General features: G+C 39.8%; 7 protein-coding genes across 7 annotated transcripts; 3 read left to right on the top strand and 4 right to left on the bottom strand. All coding sequences in view use genetic code 12, as the record gives it.

Annotated features, from left to right (window-relative positions):
* Positions 1 to 925: 925 nt before the first annotated feature.
* Positions 926 to 2,518, top strand: GUA1 (GMP synthase (glutamine-hydrolyzing); the record flags this gene model as incomplete). Its single annotated transcript, XM_051753063.1, has 1 exon — positions 926 to 2,518. One exon carries the CDS (start codon positions 926 to 928, stop codon positions 2,516 to 2,518), a length of 1,593 nt encoding a protein of 530 aa, XP_051607835.1.
* Positions 2,519 to 2,554: 36 nt separating this feature from the next.
* Positions 2,555 to 3,001, bottom strand: PPT2 (holo-[acyl-carrier-protein] synthase; the record flags this gene model as incomplete). The annotated part of the gene is made up of 1 exon (XM_051753062.1): positions 2,555 to 3,001. The coding sequence occupies one exon, from the start codon at positions 2,999 to 3,001 to the stop codon at positions 2,555 to 2,557; it is 447 nt and encodes a 148-aa protein (XP_051607834.1).
* Positions 3,002 to 3,174: 173 nt separating this feature from the next.
* KGF57_003622 (uncharacterized protein) lies at positions 3,175 to 4,161 on the top strand (the record flags this gene model as incomplete). Its single annotated transcript, XM_051753061.1, has 1 exon — positions 3,175 to 4,161. One exon carries the CDS (start codon positions 3,175 to 3,177, stop codon positions 4,159 to 4,161), a length of 987 nt encoding a protein of 328 aa, XP_051607833.1.
* A 66-nt stretch (positions 4,162 to 4,227) lies between these two features.
* On the bottom strand, positions 4,228 to 5,532 carry ERG12 (mevalonate kinase; the record flags this gene model as incomplete). The annotated part of the gene is made up of 1 exon (XM_051753060.1): positions 4,228 to 5,532. The coding sequence occupies one exon, from the start codon at positions 5,530 to 5,532 to the stop codon at positions 4,228 to 4,230; it is 1,305 nt and encodes a 434-aa protein (XP_051607832.1).
* Positions 5,533 to 5,744: 212 nt separating this feature from the next.
* Positions 5,745 to 10,817, top strand: NUP188 (Nup188p; the record flags this gene model as incomplete). The annotated part of the gene is made up of 1 exon (XM_051753059.1): positions 5,745 to 10,817. The coding sequence occupies one exon, from the start codon at positions 5,745 to 5,747 to the stop codon at positions 10,815 to 10,817; it is 5,073 nt and encodes a 1,690-aa protein (XP_051607831.1).
* Positions 10,818 to 10,934: 117 nt separating this feature from the next.
* KGF57_003619 (inorganic diphosphatase) lies at positions 10,935 to 11,984 on the bottom strand (the record flags this gene model as incomplete). The annotated part of the gene is made up of 1 exon (XM_051753058.1): positions 10,935 to 11,984. The coding sequence occupies one exon, from the start codon at positions 11,982 to 11,984 to the stop codon at positions 10,935 to 10,937; it is 1,050 nt and encodes a 349-aa protein (XP_051607830.1).
* Positions 11,985 to 12,540: 556 nt separating this feature from the next.
* Positions 12,541 to 15,150, bottom strand: KGF57_003618 (uncharacterized protein; the record flags this gene model as incomplete). Its single annotated transcript, XM_051753057.1, has 1 exon — positions 12,541 to 15,150. The coding sequence occupies one exon, from the start codon at positions 15,148 to 15,150 to the stop codon at positions 12,541 to 12,543; it is 2,610 nt and encodes an 869-aa protein (XP_051607829.1).
* Between the last annotated feature and the right edge of the window lie 270 nt (positions 15,151 to 15,420).

Below are 15,420 nucleotides of genomic sequence, written 5' to 3'. Positions count from 1 at the left end.
ACCAGAGCATATTGATCGCCATTCAATGCCTTTTGGCCAGCGATGGATGGTTTTAAAGAAGAGGTTAATTGACTGCAATACATCTTCCAACTTCGTCTGGCACTTTTGCTGTGTTGACTCCCAGAATTTTCACGCATTATATTCCTTATCCAAATGGATCTCAAGCTATTTTCCTTTTTATTTTCATGGATTGATTCCTTCCTTCCTCCCATCAATAAGAGTAGTATTTCTTAGATGTTGATATTCTGGGGGGTAATATTCTATGGCAACGCTCTAATGATTTTCCAGACATTGTTCATGTCAACTAAAATATTGGTCACAAATTTATGACAAAAAAAGAAAAAACCGGAATCTGTGCTCAAGAATCTTCACTTGCGTCTATGTTGAAGAAGGCAAAGAATTTTGTATAATTGAACTTAATACCTCTCTATTAGCACAGATGCAAGACGTCGGTTGTGGTAGTACAAGAGACTACGAGTCTGGCCCAGAATTGCCAAAAGCCAGTTTGCGCTACCTAGAGATTGTGGTTCTATTACAAGATCCTACTTGAAAAATACATTGCTTCAATTGTATGTCCTCTCTAATGTAAGTGTCTGTTATTCTTGTCCTCTAGAGCTAATTGTCAAAAAGTGCACCTTGTATAGAAATGTATCGCCTCCTCAAGGGATCTTCCGTCGGGACTATGCCTATCTTATCAGTTTGTCATGTCGCAATTGCAAGTTATACGACACAAGCAAAGAGAAAAAAATTATGACAGGCAAATCCGATGAGCTCTTTGGAAAATTTATTTTGCCAAATTTTTCTTCCAAATTTGACTTCTGCTTTTTGGTGAACTTGTTGTTGAAACGACCCCATATAGAGGACCATTCTCTCAACGTCTTGGAAACTAAAAAAAAACAAAAACATTTCCCATCTGCTTTCCATCATGTCAACCAACCTTGAAGATGTTCCAATTGAGGTTTCCAAAGTCTTTGACACCATCTTGGTGTTGGACTTTGGTTCCCAATACTCCCATTTAATCACTCGTCGTTTGAGAGAGTTTAACGTTTACGCTGAGATGTTGCCTTGTACTCAAAAGATTTCTGAATTGTCTTGGAAACCAAAAGGTATCATTTTGTCAGGAGGACCATACTCTGTTTACGCTGAAGATGCCCCACATGTTGATCACGATATTTTCAAATTGAATGTCCCAATCTTGGGTATTTGTTATGGTATGCAAGAATTGGCATGGATCAATGGTAAGGGTGTTGCTAGAGGTGACAAGAGAGAATATGGTCCAGCCACTCTACGTGTTGAGGATAAAGACAGTGCCTTGTTTAAAGATATCGATCACTCACAAGTATGGATGTCCCATGGTGACAAGTTGCATGCTTTACCAACCGGATTCAAAGTAGTCGCCACCTCAGACAACTCCCCATACTGTGGTATCTCCAACGAAGCTGAAAAAATTTACGGTATTCAATTCCACCCGGAAGTGACTCACACTTTGCAAGGTAAGCAATTGTTGAAAAATTTTGCTGTTGATATCTGTCAAGCTCATACAAATTGGAGTATGGAAAACTTTGTCGATACTGAAATTGCCAGAATTAGAAAGTTGGTTGGACCAACCGCTGAAGTCATTGGTGCCGTTTCTGGAGGTGTTGATTCCACTGTAGGTGCTAAGATCATGAAGGAAGCTATTGGTGACAGATTTCATGCAATCTACGTTGACAATGGTCTTATGAGATTGAACGAGACAGAGAGTGTTAAAAAGACCTTGGATGAAGGCTTGGGTATCAACTTGACTGTGGTTGATGCCGGCGATTTATTCCTTGGAAGATTGAAGGGTGTCACTGATCCCGAGAAAAAGAGAAAGATTATTGGAAACACATTCATCAATGTTTTTGAAGAAGAAGCTGCTAAGATCAAACCCCACGATGGCTCCGAGGTTGAATATCTTTTACAAGGTACTTTGTACCCTGATGTCATTGAGTCCATCTCTTTCAAAGGTCCCTCACAAACAATCAAAACACATCACAACGTTGGTGGTTTGTTGGAGGACATGAAATTGAAATTGATTGAACCATTGAGAGAATTGTTCAAGGATGAGGTTCGTCATTTGGGTGAATTGTTGGGAGTCCCACAAGACTTGGTATGGAGACACCCATTCCCTGGTCCTGGTTTGGCAATTAGAGTACTTGGTGAAGTTACCAAAGAACAAGTCAAGATTGCTCGTGAAGCTGACGCCATTTTCATTGAAGAGATCAAAAAAGCTGGTTTATACAGACAAATCTCACAAGCTTTTGCTGCTTTGTTGCCAGTTAAATCCGTTGGTGTTATGGGTGATCAAAGGACCTATGAGCAGGTCATTGCTTTGAGAGCCATTGAAACTGTTGATTTCATGACTGCTGATTGGTTTATCTTTGATGCTGCATTCTTGAAGAGAGTTGCATCGAGAATTGTCAACGAAGTTGATGGTGTCGCTCGTGTCACCTACGATATCACTTCTAAACCACCAGCTACTGTCGAATGGGAATAGTTTGTATACGTTAATAGAGGGAATATGTAACTTTCACTATAAACCTTTGGAGTCCAAACTGTAGAGTTTCTGTCGCAAAACGGTGGCAATTACCAAAGAATCATCATGGGATATACTTAGATGGAATTCCTCGTTGTTGTAATCGTATTTGTCATTCGATATAAATGGCTTACCCGATGAATTGTTATACCGATACCATTCGTTGAAATTAAACACGTCCTGTTCTTCTTGGTGCAATGTTTTAAACAACGCTTCTTTGGCAGCCCAGGACCCTGCCATGAACTGAACTTGTCTTCCTGCATCCATCTCGTTAAACTTGGGCAATTCGTGAGTGTGATGTAGTATTCTCTTGGACAATCGTTCTGCAAAAGATGTCGTCTTTGTTCTAAGTAGTTTTTCGAATCGAGACGTCTTTATGATATCAACCCCAATTGCAACTACTAAACCAGCCTTCCGTCCTGCCCCCGGGGTGCATCCTGACATTAATGAATATGCTTTATTGAGAGGGGAGGGAAAAGGACAATTACGAGGTCTTTCAGTGAAATCCTCCGGTCCGCTTTTCGCACCGCCGTATCAAAAAATTTTCTTTTTCTTGTGCAAGTTCCAACTACACCTGAGCCACTTACTTACTACAGCACACTTGTTATTCCACAGTCATGTCGTCTTCAGTGCCGGGACCAGTACCGTTACCTCAGTCTAGGTATGATTTGGACACATACTGGGGCCGTGTAAAACACTGCGCCGAAATTTCAGACCCCACCATGCTCCTAAACACATCAAACGACATTGAAACTGCAAAGAGAATGATTTGGGACTACAAGAATGGAGTTATTCCAACTATGACTCCAGAATTGTGGAGAGCTAAACGAGTGCTTGACTCGACATTGCATCCAGATACGGGCAAGACCGTTTTTCTCCCATTCAGAATGTCTTCGTGCGTGTTGTCAAATTTGGTGGTTACTGCTGGTATGTTGACCCCCAATTTAGGCACTGCTGGAACTTTGTTTTGGCAAATTGCAAATCAGAGTTTGAACGTTGCTATCAATATCGAAAACTCCAACAAGTCGCATCCTTTGACAACGAGGGAAATTGCAACCAACTACACCATGGCCGTTACAGCTTCTTGTTCAGTTGCACTAGGCTTGAACTCGATAGTACCACGATTGAAAAGTGTCAAGCCGAATACAAGACTCATTTTGGGCAGATTGGTGCCATTTGCCGCTGTTGTTTCTGCTGGTATCGCCAATGTGTTTTTAATGAGGAGTCAAGAATTGAAAAAGGGAATTGTGGTGTATGACAAAGAAGGAAACGAGGTTGGAACGTCGAAATTGGCTGCTTGGCATGCTGTGGGAGAGACTGCTGCAAGCAGGGTCATTAACGCAACCCCAATCATGGTGATCCCTCCTTTGATACTAGTGAGATTGCAAAAATCCCGATTATTGAAAGGGAAATCTAAAACAGTTGAGACATTGGCCAATATTGGATTGATTTTTGTCACTTCGCTTGCGGTTTTGCCATTTGCGTTGGCAGTTTTTCCTCAACGTGAGACTTTGCATGCTAGTAGATTAGAGGAAAAGTTTCATCATTTGACTGATGCAAAAGGGAATAAAATCACAGAGTTGGAGTTTAACAGGGGTATTTAAAAGTCTATTGTTGCAAATAAGATGCTTGTATATACATATATAGACGTGACTGTATTCCTCAGCTATTCACCAGAACTTCCATTCAGGTACATTTTCGACAGCGAGTGCAGTCTCAATCTCTAATCTATTAGCGTAGTTGCAAAACAACTCTGGTGAAAACTTTTTATCATTTACAAGATCCAGCTGAAACAACATTCCGACACCTTTCCCACCCAAGGATGTTTCGAAACTTTCAAAACCTTGTCTTTCGTATTCCAATATAGCTTGACCAATTACCGATTCTTGAGTATCCTCATTGACCAAAGTTATTGCACAACCTCCTCCGCCAGCTCCAGTCAACTTGGTTGCTCCAATCTTCATTTCATCACCAATTAGTTTCACTGTTTCCAATGAAGGGTGCGACACTCCTAATCCCACCAAAAGACCATGGTTAATGTTGACCAATTCACGCAAGATTGCAGTCTCTTCCGACCCAAAATTGGGGTGAGTCATTACTCGGTATGCCTCTTGTACCAAGTTACCCATTGATTCAAGAATGGGTGTTATAATGGAGTTGTATTTCGCTGCTAGTATCCCCACCCCGCCAACCAATTTAGCAGTACTCTTGGGGACCTTTGTATTGGTCAATAATAGCTTTACTGGGGGCAAAGTTCTTATGTTAGTTCTAGTTGATGGTTTCCCTGGCTCAGAAGATCTCTGAAACATGACGGCTCCTCCATGTGTGGCAACAGCATTGTCAATTCCAGAAGGGTTCCCGTGAAAGCACTTTTCACCAATTAGGGACCATGTGTCAATAAATTCAAGATCAGGAATGTCCTGCTTTGGCGTGGTGTCTCCTTCATGGACACGTGGGTCTTTTATCCATCCCCCCAATCTTGACAATGCAGCAGAAAGACAAACCGACGTGGAAGCAGACGAACCCAATCCGGCACCAATTGGTAACGTTGACCTTACTACAAAAGTCATTCCAGGGCTTTCGCTGTTGCAAAGACAGACATACAAGTAAAGAAAGCAAAAACACGCAAGGTGATGGACGTTATTACTTTCAAACCCACCAAGCATATCAGATAAATCATCCACAATTTCTGGTACCAACTCCGATGGAGGAATAGGACTTCCATTCTTGTCAAACTTTAGACATTGCCGAATTTTATCCCACTTGATCGAACTTTTGTCCCAAGAATGGTCAAGCTCTATATCTGGAAATTGCAATCGTATAACATTTGAATCTGTAGATGGTGTAACGAGTAAAAAGCATCTCAAACTCAAGGCTGCTGCAATTGCTGGCTTTCCATATACTGCTGAGTGTTCACCAAAAATAATAACCTTTCCTGGAGCACTAACAATGAATGGCTCTGGAGACAGTGGCATGTTCAATACCTTCGTGTGCAAATATGAACTGAAAGCGAGGTGAAAACAAATGGTAAAACAAAGAGAAGCGAGGAGCAAAAGAAAAAAACAAAAAAAAAAAACAAAAAAAAAAACTGCAAGACATTTTGAAATTTCTTCGATTTCTATTCTTACAACCAAGAATCCAATTGCATAAATCAATTGACAAGTGGCTGAGAAACTTATTCTGTATTATGTCGCCTACTATTACATCATTGAGTGGGCTGGGATCAAAAAATCTTCCGCTAAAACCTATTCAGCCCACACAATATTGGTCCTTTGAAAATGTTTTGGCTTTGATCAATGATTGTCAAGATCCATATATATCAGACGCATTGGATGAATACTTACTTCTCCTCAAAGATGTTATATTGACCCCGTCACCGTTTACTGTCGAAAAGTCAACGCTGAACATCAAAGCTGGAACCAAGGAAATATCTGTGCGTGGAATACTATACACTGACATCACCCAACAAAATATAAAAGATGGTGAATTGATTCAAAAATATCTTGACTTTGACATTAAAGAGATTCTTCGGAGCATTGACCAAGTTTGCAAAAGAGTGCCTCCCAAAACTGCACCCAAATTGAATTTCAAGAGCAAATTGAATGACGATAGAGTAGCACAATTGGATAATGACCGAATAAAACTCTACATCACCAACATACTACGAGAAAGAAGAACAGTTTTGAAGATTGCGCGGGTGGCTTTGAGCAACAAAACTAACCCAGCCACATCTTCTGTGATTAGAAACATTGGTAAGGAGTTGTTTTTATCTAAAGACTATATCGAGAAATTGATCAATTCGATCCTGGATACGTTGGACTCCATTGTTGATGAAAGCTATAAAACAGCATTATCAAACAGTATAGATGACACCATTTTCAACGAGTTGGTATTATTTTGTATTGACTCGTGCAGAGTTTTGATCGAAGTTGCTGCCCAAAATCCTTTGATCACAAAAGACTTGGTTAAGAAATGGTTTGAGCTGATGCAGAAAACCAACTTTGCTATTGCTTTGGGTCCTAATTTACAATATCCGGAATCTTTTGAATTGATTCAGGCTTTGTTCACAATTATATCCATCGAATTCCTTGATCTTGACAGTGCGTACGACTCTCTTGACGGTGATCTTGGATTGTATGTATCTGATGTGGAAGTGTTTTCATTCATCAACAATGTTATTACTAGTGACTACAACAATAACGCGGTCATTTTGTATTGCTGGAGTATCATCCTGTTGAGAAAATCGTATTTTTCTCAGGAGTATCCCACATCCTCAACTGCCAAGTCATTTGAGACAAAGTTTCCCAATTCGGTCTTGGACAACATTGTTAACCAATGCAACAACAAGAGCTTGTCTTTGAACATTTTTGGTTCATTGAAAAATTTGAATGACAAGGTGAATTTTGACAAGTTGTATTCCACTGTGTTGTCATCGGTCATTACTGCTTCCATTCCATTGGTAGAATTAACCCCAGAAATCACCAATACCATATTTGAAATCATAAGAAATTGTCCAGATACTGTTGTGGAAAAGTTTTTCAATAATGAGGCGACAATTGAAGCCCTTATTATTGCAAGGGCCAAGTTTCCTCTCTTGTTGTCGCCGTACATCAAGCTCGCATCTGTGAATGGTGATTTTGCGTTACACGAATTCAACGATTTAAAGTCATACATTCAAGTGTACAATAGATCCCAGTTTGATAAATTATACCAAATTGACGACCAAAACCCCGAACTAGTCAAACTCATTGATGAAATAAATTTGTTCCCACAGTTCGAATCAAACAAGAAACTCGCCATGGCATTGTCATCGGGTACCAGAGCAAAAATGTTGCCTGCAGCTAATCTGGATGAAGTATTGGTGACCTTTTTGCATGATTACAATGGATGGGCTTTTATTGGGAGAGTGATTTATAATATCTCGAAAGGGGTAGGTGGTTTTGACGCATCAAAGGAGGAGTTGATTCTCGATATCTTGCGATTGATGACAACAGTTCTGGCCGATTGTGAAGAGGGACAAACAAAGTTGATGTTGGAGTCCATGTCAGCATACACTGACGAATCTGATATAGTGGGAATAGTTCTCAGTTTACTTGATCAAGCTTTGCATACGAGGAACATTGCTATTCTGTCTACTGCTTTGGAATTGTTGTCAAAGTTGTTGCCTATTGTTTCAAGTAGAATATGGCAGTACTTGGGCAAGTCTTTGTTGTTTACTCGTGATGGTAAAGAAGGGCTAGCAACAACTATTTTTGGGGCAGTGGAGATGGTCAATGGAGATTTTCGATTTTCATTGGCGCTTGTTGAATTCGCTAAGGCTTTGGTTAACGATTGCATTCTGGAAGATGCTATTTTCGACAAATCAAGGGAGGACATCATACATCAGTTTACATCGCATCTAGTATTTTTGTTTGAGAACTTTTCACATTGCCACTTTTCCCGTGTTTATGATAGGTTTCGACTTGGCAGCTCATTATTGGACTTGTTCAGTGCAATCTTAACAACAGCTTATGGAGTGGAGAAAAATTGCCCTCCTGAGAATAAACTCACAAGGGTTTTCTTCAAAGGAAGTCAGTTTTTATTGAATTCCTTTTTAGCAACAGATTCAGCTTCTACGAGAGCAATCTTGCCAATTCTTAATGTTGTTGACTCGGCCACGCATCACATTGATTTGTTTGAGTTAACTGATATATCTGGAGTTTGGTTTGGCAGATGGATTTCTCGTGCATTTTCGTTTGCCGAGTTGGCCATACGCTTGCGCAGTAACCTGGGTTTGTCTCCTCTGGCCTTGGAGAAAACACTATTCGCAAAAGCTAGTGATTTGGTCACGATTTTTGCTACCAACGAATCATACAAATTGAGTTCGATAAGCTTGCTCACTAGTTTGATTGGTGCTGTGTGGGAGAATGAACCGACACCATCGTTGTTGTCTCATGTAGGACACTTTGATGCTCAGGTTTTGAAACAGTCTATCATATCAACTTTAAAAAATACATTGGATGATTACGATTTAAAAATTGCTTTGAGTGAGTTTATTTGCGCAGTGATGCGTAGTCGACAAGAAGGACTAATAGTGTTGTTCAATACTGGTAAGAATGCATTTCCTGTGACCGAAAAGGAGCCATCAAATGAAGCACTGGGCAGGGAATTGGAAAGTCCGAGTGAATCAGTTGTTCAAATTTTGAAAAAGAGCGTTAGAGAAATGAAGTATTATCCGAATTTTGTAAACCTTCATTTGATTGATGCTATTGCGTTATCCAGTAACGCATGGACAATGGTTAAGGAGTCCAACTTTGATAAAGAGTTTATTCAGATTTTAATTGATCGTGTCGCGGTGCAAAAAACAACTGACGCTCCAAAAACGATTGACGAGTTTATTGATCGGTGCTACGAATTGGTCTTAAATGCAAAGATTGCGGATATTCTTTCAATATATCTATTCACCACAAAGAATGAAAACTGTCACGACCAAATCATCAACTTTATCAATTCAACGAGCTTTATCAAGATTGTTGAGCAAAAGTTTGAGATCAAGCATTATCAACATTCGTTGCATGCTGAATTGGAGAACTCGTTCAAAAACTTTTTTCCCAATCTTGAACTTGCAAAATTTGCAACCTCCTTGAACAAGCCAAACACTATAGGATTCAACTCCATATACAATCTCGAATTCATGGATAACTTATTCCGTAAGCAAGCTTCTTGGAGCAGCAACGTCAAAGAACAAATCATTGCATCAAGTGTGAATAGCCAATACTTGCTGGCACAATTAACGGCTGCCAAGTCGTTTGGAACGTTGTTGACAAGTTTCTGTCGTCGATTCCAGGGGCCTTTGAATGACGAATTGTTGGGGTTGGTTGACTTCTTGTTAAAGGTTGACATTGTTGAAAACATTCCATCGCTCGAGTTCCGTCAAATTTATTTTGACAGGATTGAGCTTGGCTTTTACATTTTGTACTCGTTTTTCACACAGTATAGGCAGAGCAGTAAGCATGACGAGAAGACGGCCACCATCTTTGAAATTGTTAAAAGTGCAAGCACATTGTTGTCGTCAACTAGCTTTAATTTCATTGCCGACTTGGTTGCATCTGAGGGTACTTATCGACCTTTATTACGAGTTATTTATTGTTCATTGAAAATGATTGAAGGGGCAAAAGGCGGGGATTCAAAAAAAGCTGTTTTGGGAAGGCATTTGAGTTTATTTCAAAACTTGTTTGATGCAATCATAATCAAAGGTGTCAAGTCGCTATCAGTTGAATTACAAAAGGATGTTTTTGCACTAAAAAGGAGTGGCAATACCAAAGATTTGTCTCAATATAAATTGGGCGAAAAATTCAATGATCTACAACTAATATTGTCGATTTTAAAGGTGTTTATTGCATTCAAACCAAATGAACCGTTATTAACACAAGGAGTAGCGTCATTAGTGAAAGACGCAGGTACAGTAAAAACGTTGTTGAATATCTACACCATTTCCCATTGGATTGATATAGGAGGTGACGAGTTTATGTTTGCACAAATGAGTTTGCAGTACTTGATGGAACTAATGTCTATTGATTCAATAGCCCATTCGATTATAACATCGGGTCTTTTTGTGTCATTGTTGGAAAGTCCGATTTCTCGTCCTATTAGAGCAGGTGGATTATCAGTATTGAGTGGTTCAAAGCATTATCGATTGTGGATTGATGGGATTTTACCAATACTTATCACCAGTATTGACAAATTGGGCGCGTCGATAATTGCTGAAGTTTGTGTTGTTTTGCAATTGTTTGCTAAACAGATTCAATCATGTATAACGAGTTGGGCTCGTGATTCGTCGAGCTTGAAAATCTCGACTGGTGGTGTTTATGAAACCAATCAAATCTTGGTGATTTACAATTTGTTGAGGGCAATGAATGTGCGTGATTATTTGGATTCGACATTGCTGGAATACGCGAATCAAGGAACCTATGGTAAGAAGAAGCTGATGGACAGTGAGGGCCAAGTTGACCATGATGAAGATGGCCACGATGAAGATGACAATGATGCTTCCACGATTGTCGATATGAAGGTTTTGCCTGGACTAGATTCGGAATCGAATCGGGATGATTTCATTGATTGCATTGACAATCTACTCAAGCATCCTAAATTCCTCACATCGAGAATCATTGCAAGCACCCCTGAAGAGAGGTTGATTATTGATCAAGGCGGTGAGCAATACAATGGGTTTGTCAAGAGGATCTTTGAAGATATTAGAGAAATGAAGAACATGTTGTCGTAGAAATGTCATGGACTTATTTTGTTGATTCTATAGTTCATAATATACATTTTATATACATAAAAAAAAAAAAAACTAAAAAATAAAGGACTCGTTGTATGTCTCTGCCGTTTCAGCTTCTTAATTAGTTTTGAAGTAGTAATTCTTGTGCGTATCAACGGGGATCTCTCCATCCGGCTCTACCGATTTCGTCAATTTGATTTCAAAATCAGAAACGTACCCGGGTGAATTCTCCAAAATGGTATTCAAAATACTAGGTAACTTGCCATCACCGCTGCCACTTGGAGGCTTAACTTTCCCCGCAACTAGATTCCGCCAGCTCAAATTACACTCCTCAACAACCGTGACCGTCTCCGACGCCGACTTGAACTGCCCATCAAACGCAAATGCATTGGCCGGTTTCCCATCAGCCAATTTGTAATCTCTAAACCATTGTCTAGTAGCTTCCAATAACCCAGGACACAACTTTGCCACATCAGCTATATCATTCACTTGTGACGCCAATTCATCCTCGGTATCAATGACAATCACCTTCCAGTCCATTTCTCCATCATCGATCAATGCCAACGACCCAAGAATCTTGACTCGTTTCACTGCGCCTGTGGTCAACACACGCGACCCAATTTCACAAACATCCAATGGATCATTATCGCCATACAAGTTGTGGTGTTGAACAAAGGGATCTTCCCAAGTCTGTGGGAATGCGCCATAATTGTGCATGTATCCGTGATAGGGGAACAAGTTCTTCACGAATCGTACTTTACCATTTTTGGTGTCTTGGATAATGGGGTTTCCTGGAACTTTAGTCGCAATTTCAAATTTAGCATTTGACCAACGCGGAATCTCACATACGAAATTGGCTTCTTTTGTCTCTGGGTTCAAATCGAGGGGGATGTCGTGGAAATATGAAAGTATCTTGCCGGAATCAGTAGTGGCATAGTTGGCGTATGTGGCAGTATACTTGGTTCCTTGAGCAGTTGGAATGACAAGCGGGGTGCGTGATGTGGTTTTGATGGTGGCTTGTGAGTCTGGTGCCGGAGCAGTTTTGGCGGTCACGGAAGTGGCATTTGTTCGTGATTGTTGAAGATGTTGGTTAGTCAAGGCAAGTCTGGCAAACGCAGCAGCTGTGGAAGTGGAGTTTAATAATGGTGATGGTGATGGCGATGGCATGGTTGTTGAAAATTGCTTTGCTGATCTTGAGATGGAGAGCAGTGATCTATACGTACAATGAATAGTGAGTGATGATGTCGATCTGATCATATCAATACCCAAACAAAAAAAAAATGATTAGCGGTATTTTATTTTCTTAAAAATTTCAGGTGGGGTAAACTAGTCACGAGAGAGTATCAATTCCACGGATTTATGAAGTGTATTTTTTTTTTTCTCTCTCATTCGCCAATGAGATGGCAATACGTTGTAAGCCAAAATTCACGTATCCAATGGCGGACAAGCTTAGTTTCATCCTTGCCAGTAAATGGATGTTACTACGCTTACCCTACTTCACTACTTCAAGTAAGTTCTTAAGGAGGCCAATTGCTGACATCAGGTAGGTATAGACCCAAGTGTACTCTCTCACGTGACCGTTTTCGGATACTACTTCTTACACTAAAGGTCTCATCCTACCAAACTACAACTCATACGGATCTTGTTCTTCTATCAAATCCTCCTTCTGCTGTTTTTTATACTCCCCTCTATTTACACTATCCGTACTTTATAAATGTAATTTCTAATTTGGTGGTTCACCCAAATATTGTATTTTACCCTTTTCATCAAACCCGGCATTCGCATCACTAATGTCAACCACACTTGACAATTGCTTGACTTCTATATCAGCCAATCCCATCGGATCTCTAGGAATCCAAACACCGGGACACTTGGCGGAAATCGCCGGTGCGTCATACGCGTGCTTGTCGTCAGTCACTTCAGGTTCAACATGATAAGTCGCAGGAATCAACTTCTTCACATGGCGGAAGTTGAGAAATACATCAGGTCTAATAAACCTAACCAAGAAATGGTCGGATTTTGTTGCCTTCATGTCACGATCAGCCAATAATGGGACCACTGATATGTTGCTTGTGCTGATGTCAGTTTCTGGATCATATTGGCGCACAGTGTCAAGAACACGTTGTTTGATCTCTTCCTCCTCTTGTTGTTCGGCAACATATTTCTTCTCAAACCTTGGATCTTTATCATGTCTCTTCTTTTCAATAACACGTTGTTTGAATTCAGATTCTCCCTTGAATGAGCAAGTTTGCGATACTCCATCCAATGCACGCATTGCATCCATGGGTACAACTTGCAACAAATGGCTAAACGATTGATAAAGATTGATGTGTATGAAAATGGTGGCAATAACGGCAACAACTTGCAATACAATGGGACCCCACCCTTTACCAACAGCAAAGATTGCAAGCAAAACCAATTGTCCAAGGTAGATACCGGCAAATGTTTGAAACAATGCACGAGGATAATGTTGACCTCTAGTATCTGGTCCTTCAACAAAACAGTACAAGAGATTGTGACAATATGCAATGTAAATCAAGGCAAATGCAATCAAAGCAAATGCAATAATCAATGGTGAAATCATTGAATATGCAAGTGTGATGGTGGCCAATTGAGTGAAAAGCGGGAAAACGGTTCCCCATGCAACTGTTCCCAACCCACTGAATCTATTCCATTTTTTCCGAACAGTGTTATCCAAGATGTATCCTAAAATGTAATACAAAAACAATCCCACAACTTGAAACAATGAACCACCAGCTATAGTCATACCTTGTAAAGTTATATATGAAATGTAGAAGTTTGACGATAATGGTAATTTCGCAGCCAAGATATTCAAAGCAGATGTAGGTTCCTCAATGATTTGGGTAACTGTTGCTGTTGCTGATGATGCTAATGCAGTAACAAGGAAACCATTGACAATAAGAAAGCCAAAGTATGCCAGTTGAGTATACAATTCAATACTCTGATATGACACGGCACCGGCAACTTTGGCCATAGCACGAATATACATTGGCAAAAGCATATTCAAAATGGAGAGCATGGCTGTTGGTAAGATACCAGTAACAATTCCCAACAATTGTTTGGGCAAACGCTCAATCCATCTCAACCACGGTAATTTGTTGGTCAAGTAGTTGAAATTGGAAATAACACCAATAAAAGCAACTGGGACTGCCCAGAATATAATAACAGCGACAATTGCTGCAAATGCCAAAGCTCTTCTCGTCAATCTTTCCCACCAAAAAATACGCAAGTTTCTCCATTGAATATCCCCTGGTGCTACACCGATGTAGGCTGGGGTCATGCGAAGGGGATTGTGATGAACAATTGATTGGTAGGCCAACTGAGCATGGTATTGGTCATAAAATTCAACAAAAAGAGAATTATTTGGTTGTGAGTGTCTAAATTTCTTTTGCAATCCTTTCACTTTTGCATCCAAAATAGGAATTTGTTCTTGACAATATCTAATAGTGTCGACTTTTGAAGAAAAGAATCCATTTGCTCTAAATCTGGGACGTTTCTTTTCCGGTACATATGCACTAATTTCATCTGCAGGCTCCAAAGTTTTACCCTTTTTTTCAGCCTTGATTTTGTTTTTCACAGCCAATTTTAAAAGTTTGTTTTCAGCAATTTCCAATCGATTAACCATAGCTGCTCTTGTGTTGACTGCATCTTCCAATTGTTTTGATGTTCTTGATACATAAATACGCTTGACACCATTAAAAATTTTGAATATCTGTTTTCCATCCAAGAGTGGGTCGGGAACACATTGGAAAATGACTGTTCTACTGGGTAAACTCATTGCATATTTGGGTGTTGACAATACAACATTTTTCAAGGAATTGTAGAAAAATAATTCGCGATAAATAACATAAATTATGGCTCCATACCAAATCCACCCAATAAAGACATGAGCATAGTATCGCTGTTCGTGTTTGACGTTGGCAATGGAGAGTTGATCGAATCCGTCCAAGCGGAACCCATTTGTTGCATTGACAGGCAACAATATGATCCAAGTGAGTAAACCAAATGCAAACAAGTAACCAAACATTTTCAAGTATCTTAGGAAAAAATAACCATCTAGACCAGCTTGTTGCAAAATGAATGATTCCGGTTTGGTTAATACAATGAAGATCCATCTGAAAGGATCCTTGGGTAGTGGTTCTGGTTTTTTCTCCTCTGGAACCAAGTTGAATGAAGATTTGGGACTATAGATACGTTTAAACTTCAATCGCAACAAGATGAAACAAGTGACAAATATACCAAATAGGACAATGTTAGCAACCAAAGTGGAGACCACAGTCGAAGTAGACTGGGAACTCTTTGCGACAGCCATGGTATGTGGGTGTGGTTACCAGCTTATGTAAAAACGAATTGGGTAGTGATGAGCAGAAAGCAGATCAGTGAAAATAAAAAAATTGAAATAAAAAAAACAAAAAAAACAAACAAAACAAAAAAAATTTATAAAATGTTTGAAAAAGGAATTGTGTGGGTGTTGCTGAAGGATATGCGATGATGTGTGTTGAATGTGTTCCGTATGAAGAAGAAGAAGAAAAAGAAGAAGATGATGGTGATGATGAATTAGGGTAGTTGTGTGGTTGTAAAA

The sequence above is a fragment of the Candida theae genome (assembly GCF_024610275.1).
Source record: "Candida theae strain CBS 12239 chromosome Unknown scaffold8, whole genome shotgun sequence".
Lineage (NCBI taxonomy): Eukaryota > Fungi > Ascomycota > Pichiomycetes > Serinales > Debaryomycetaceae > Lodderomyces > Lodderomyces theae.
The sequence above is the reverse complement of the archived record's forward strand: the minus strand, read 5'-3'. Positions and strand labels throughout refer to the sequence as shown.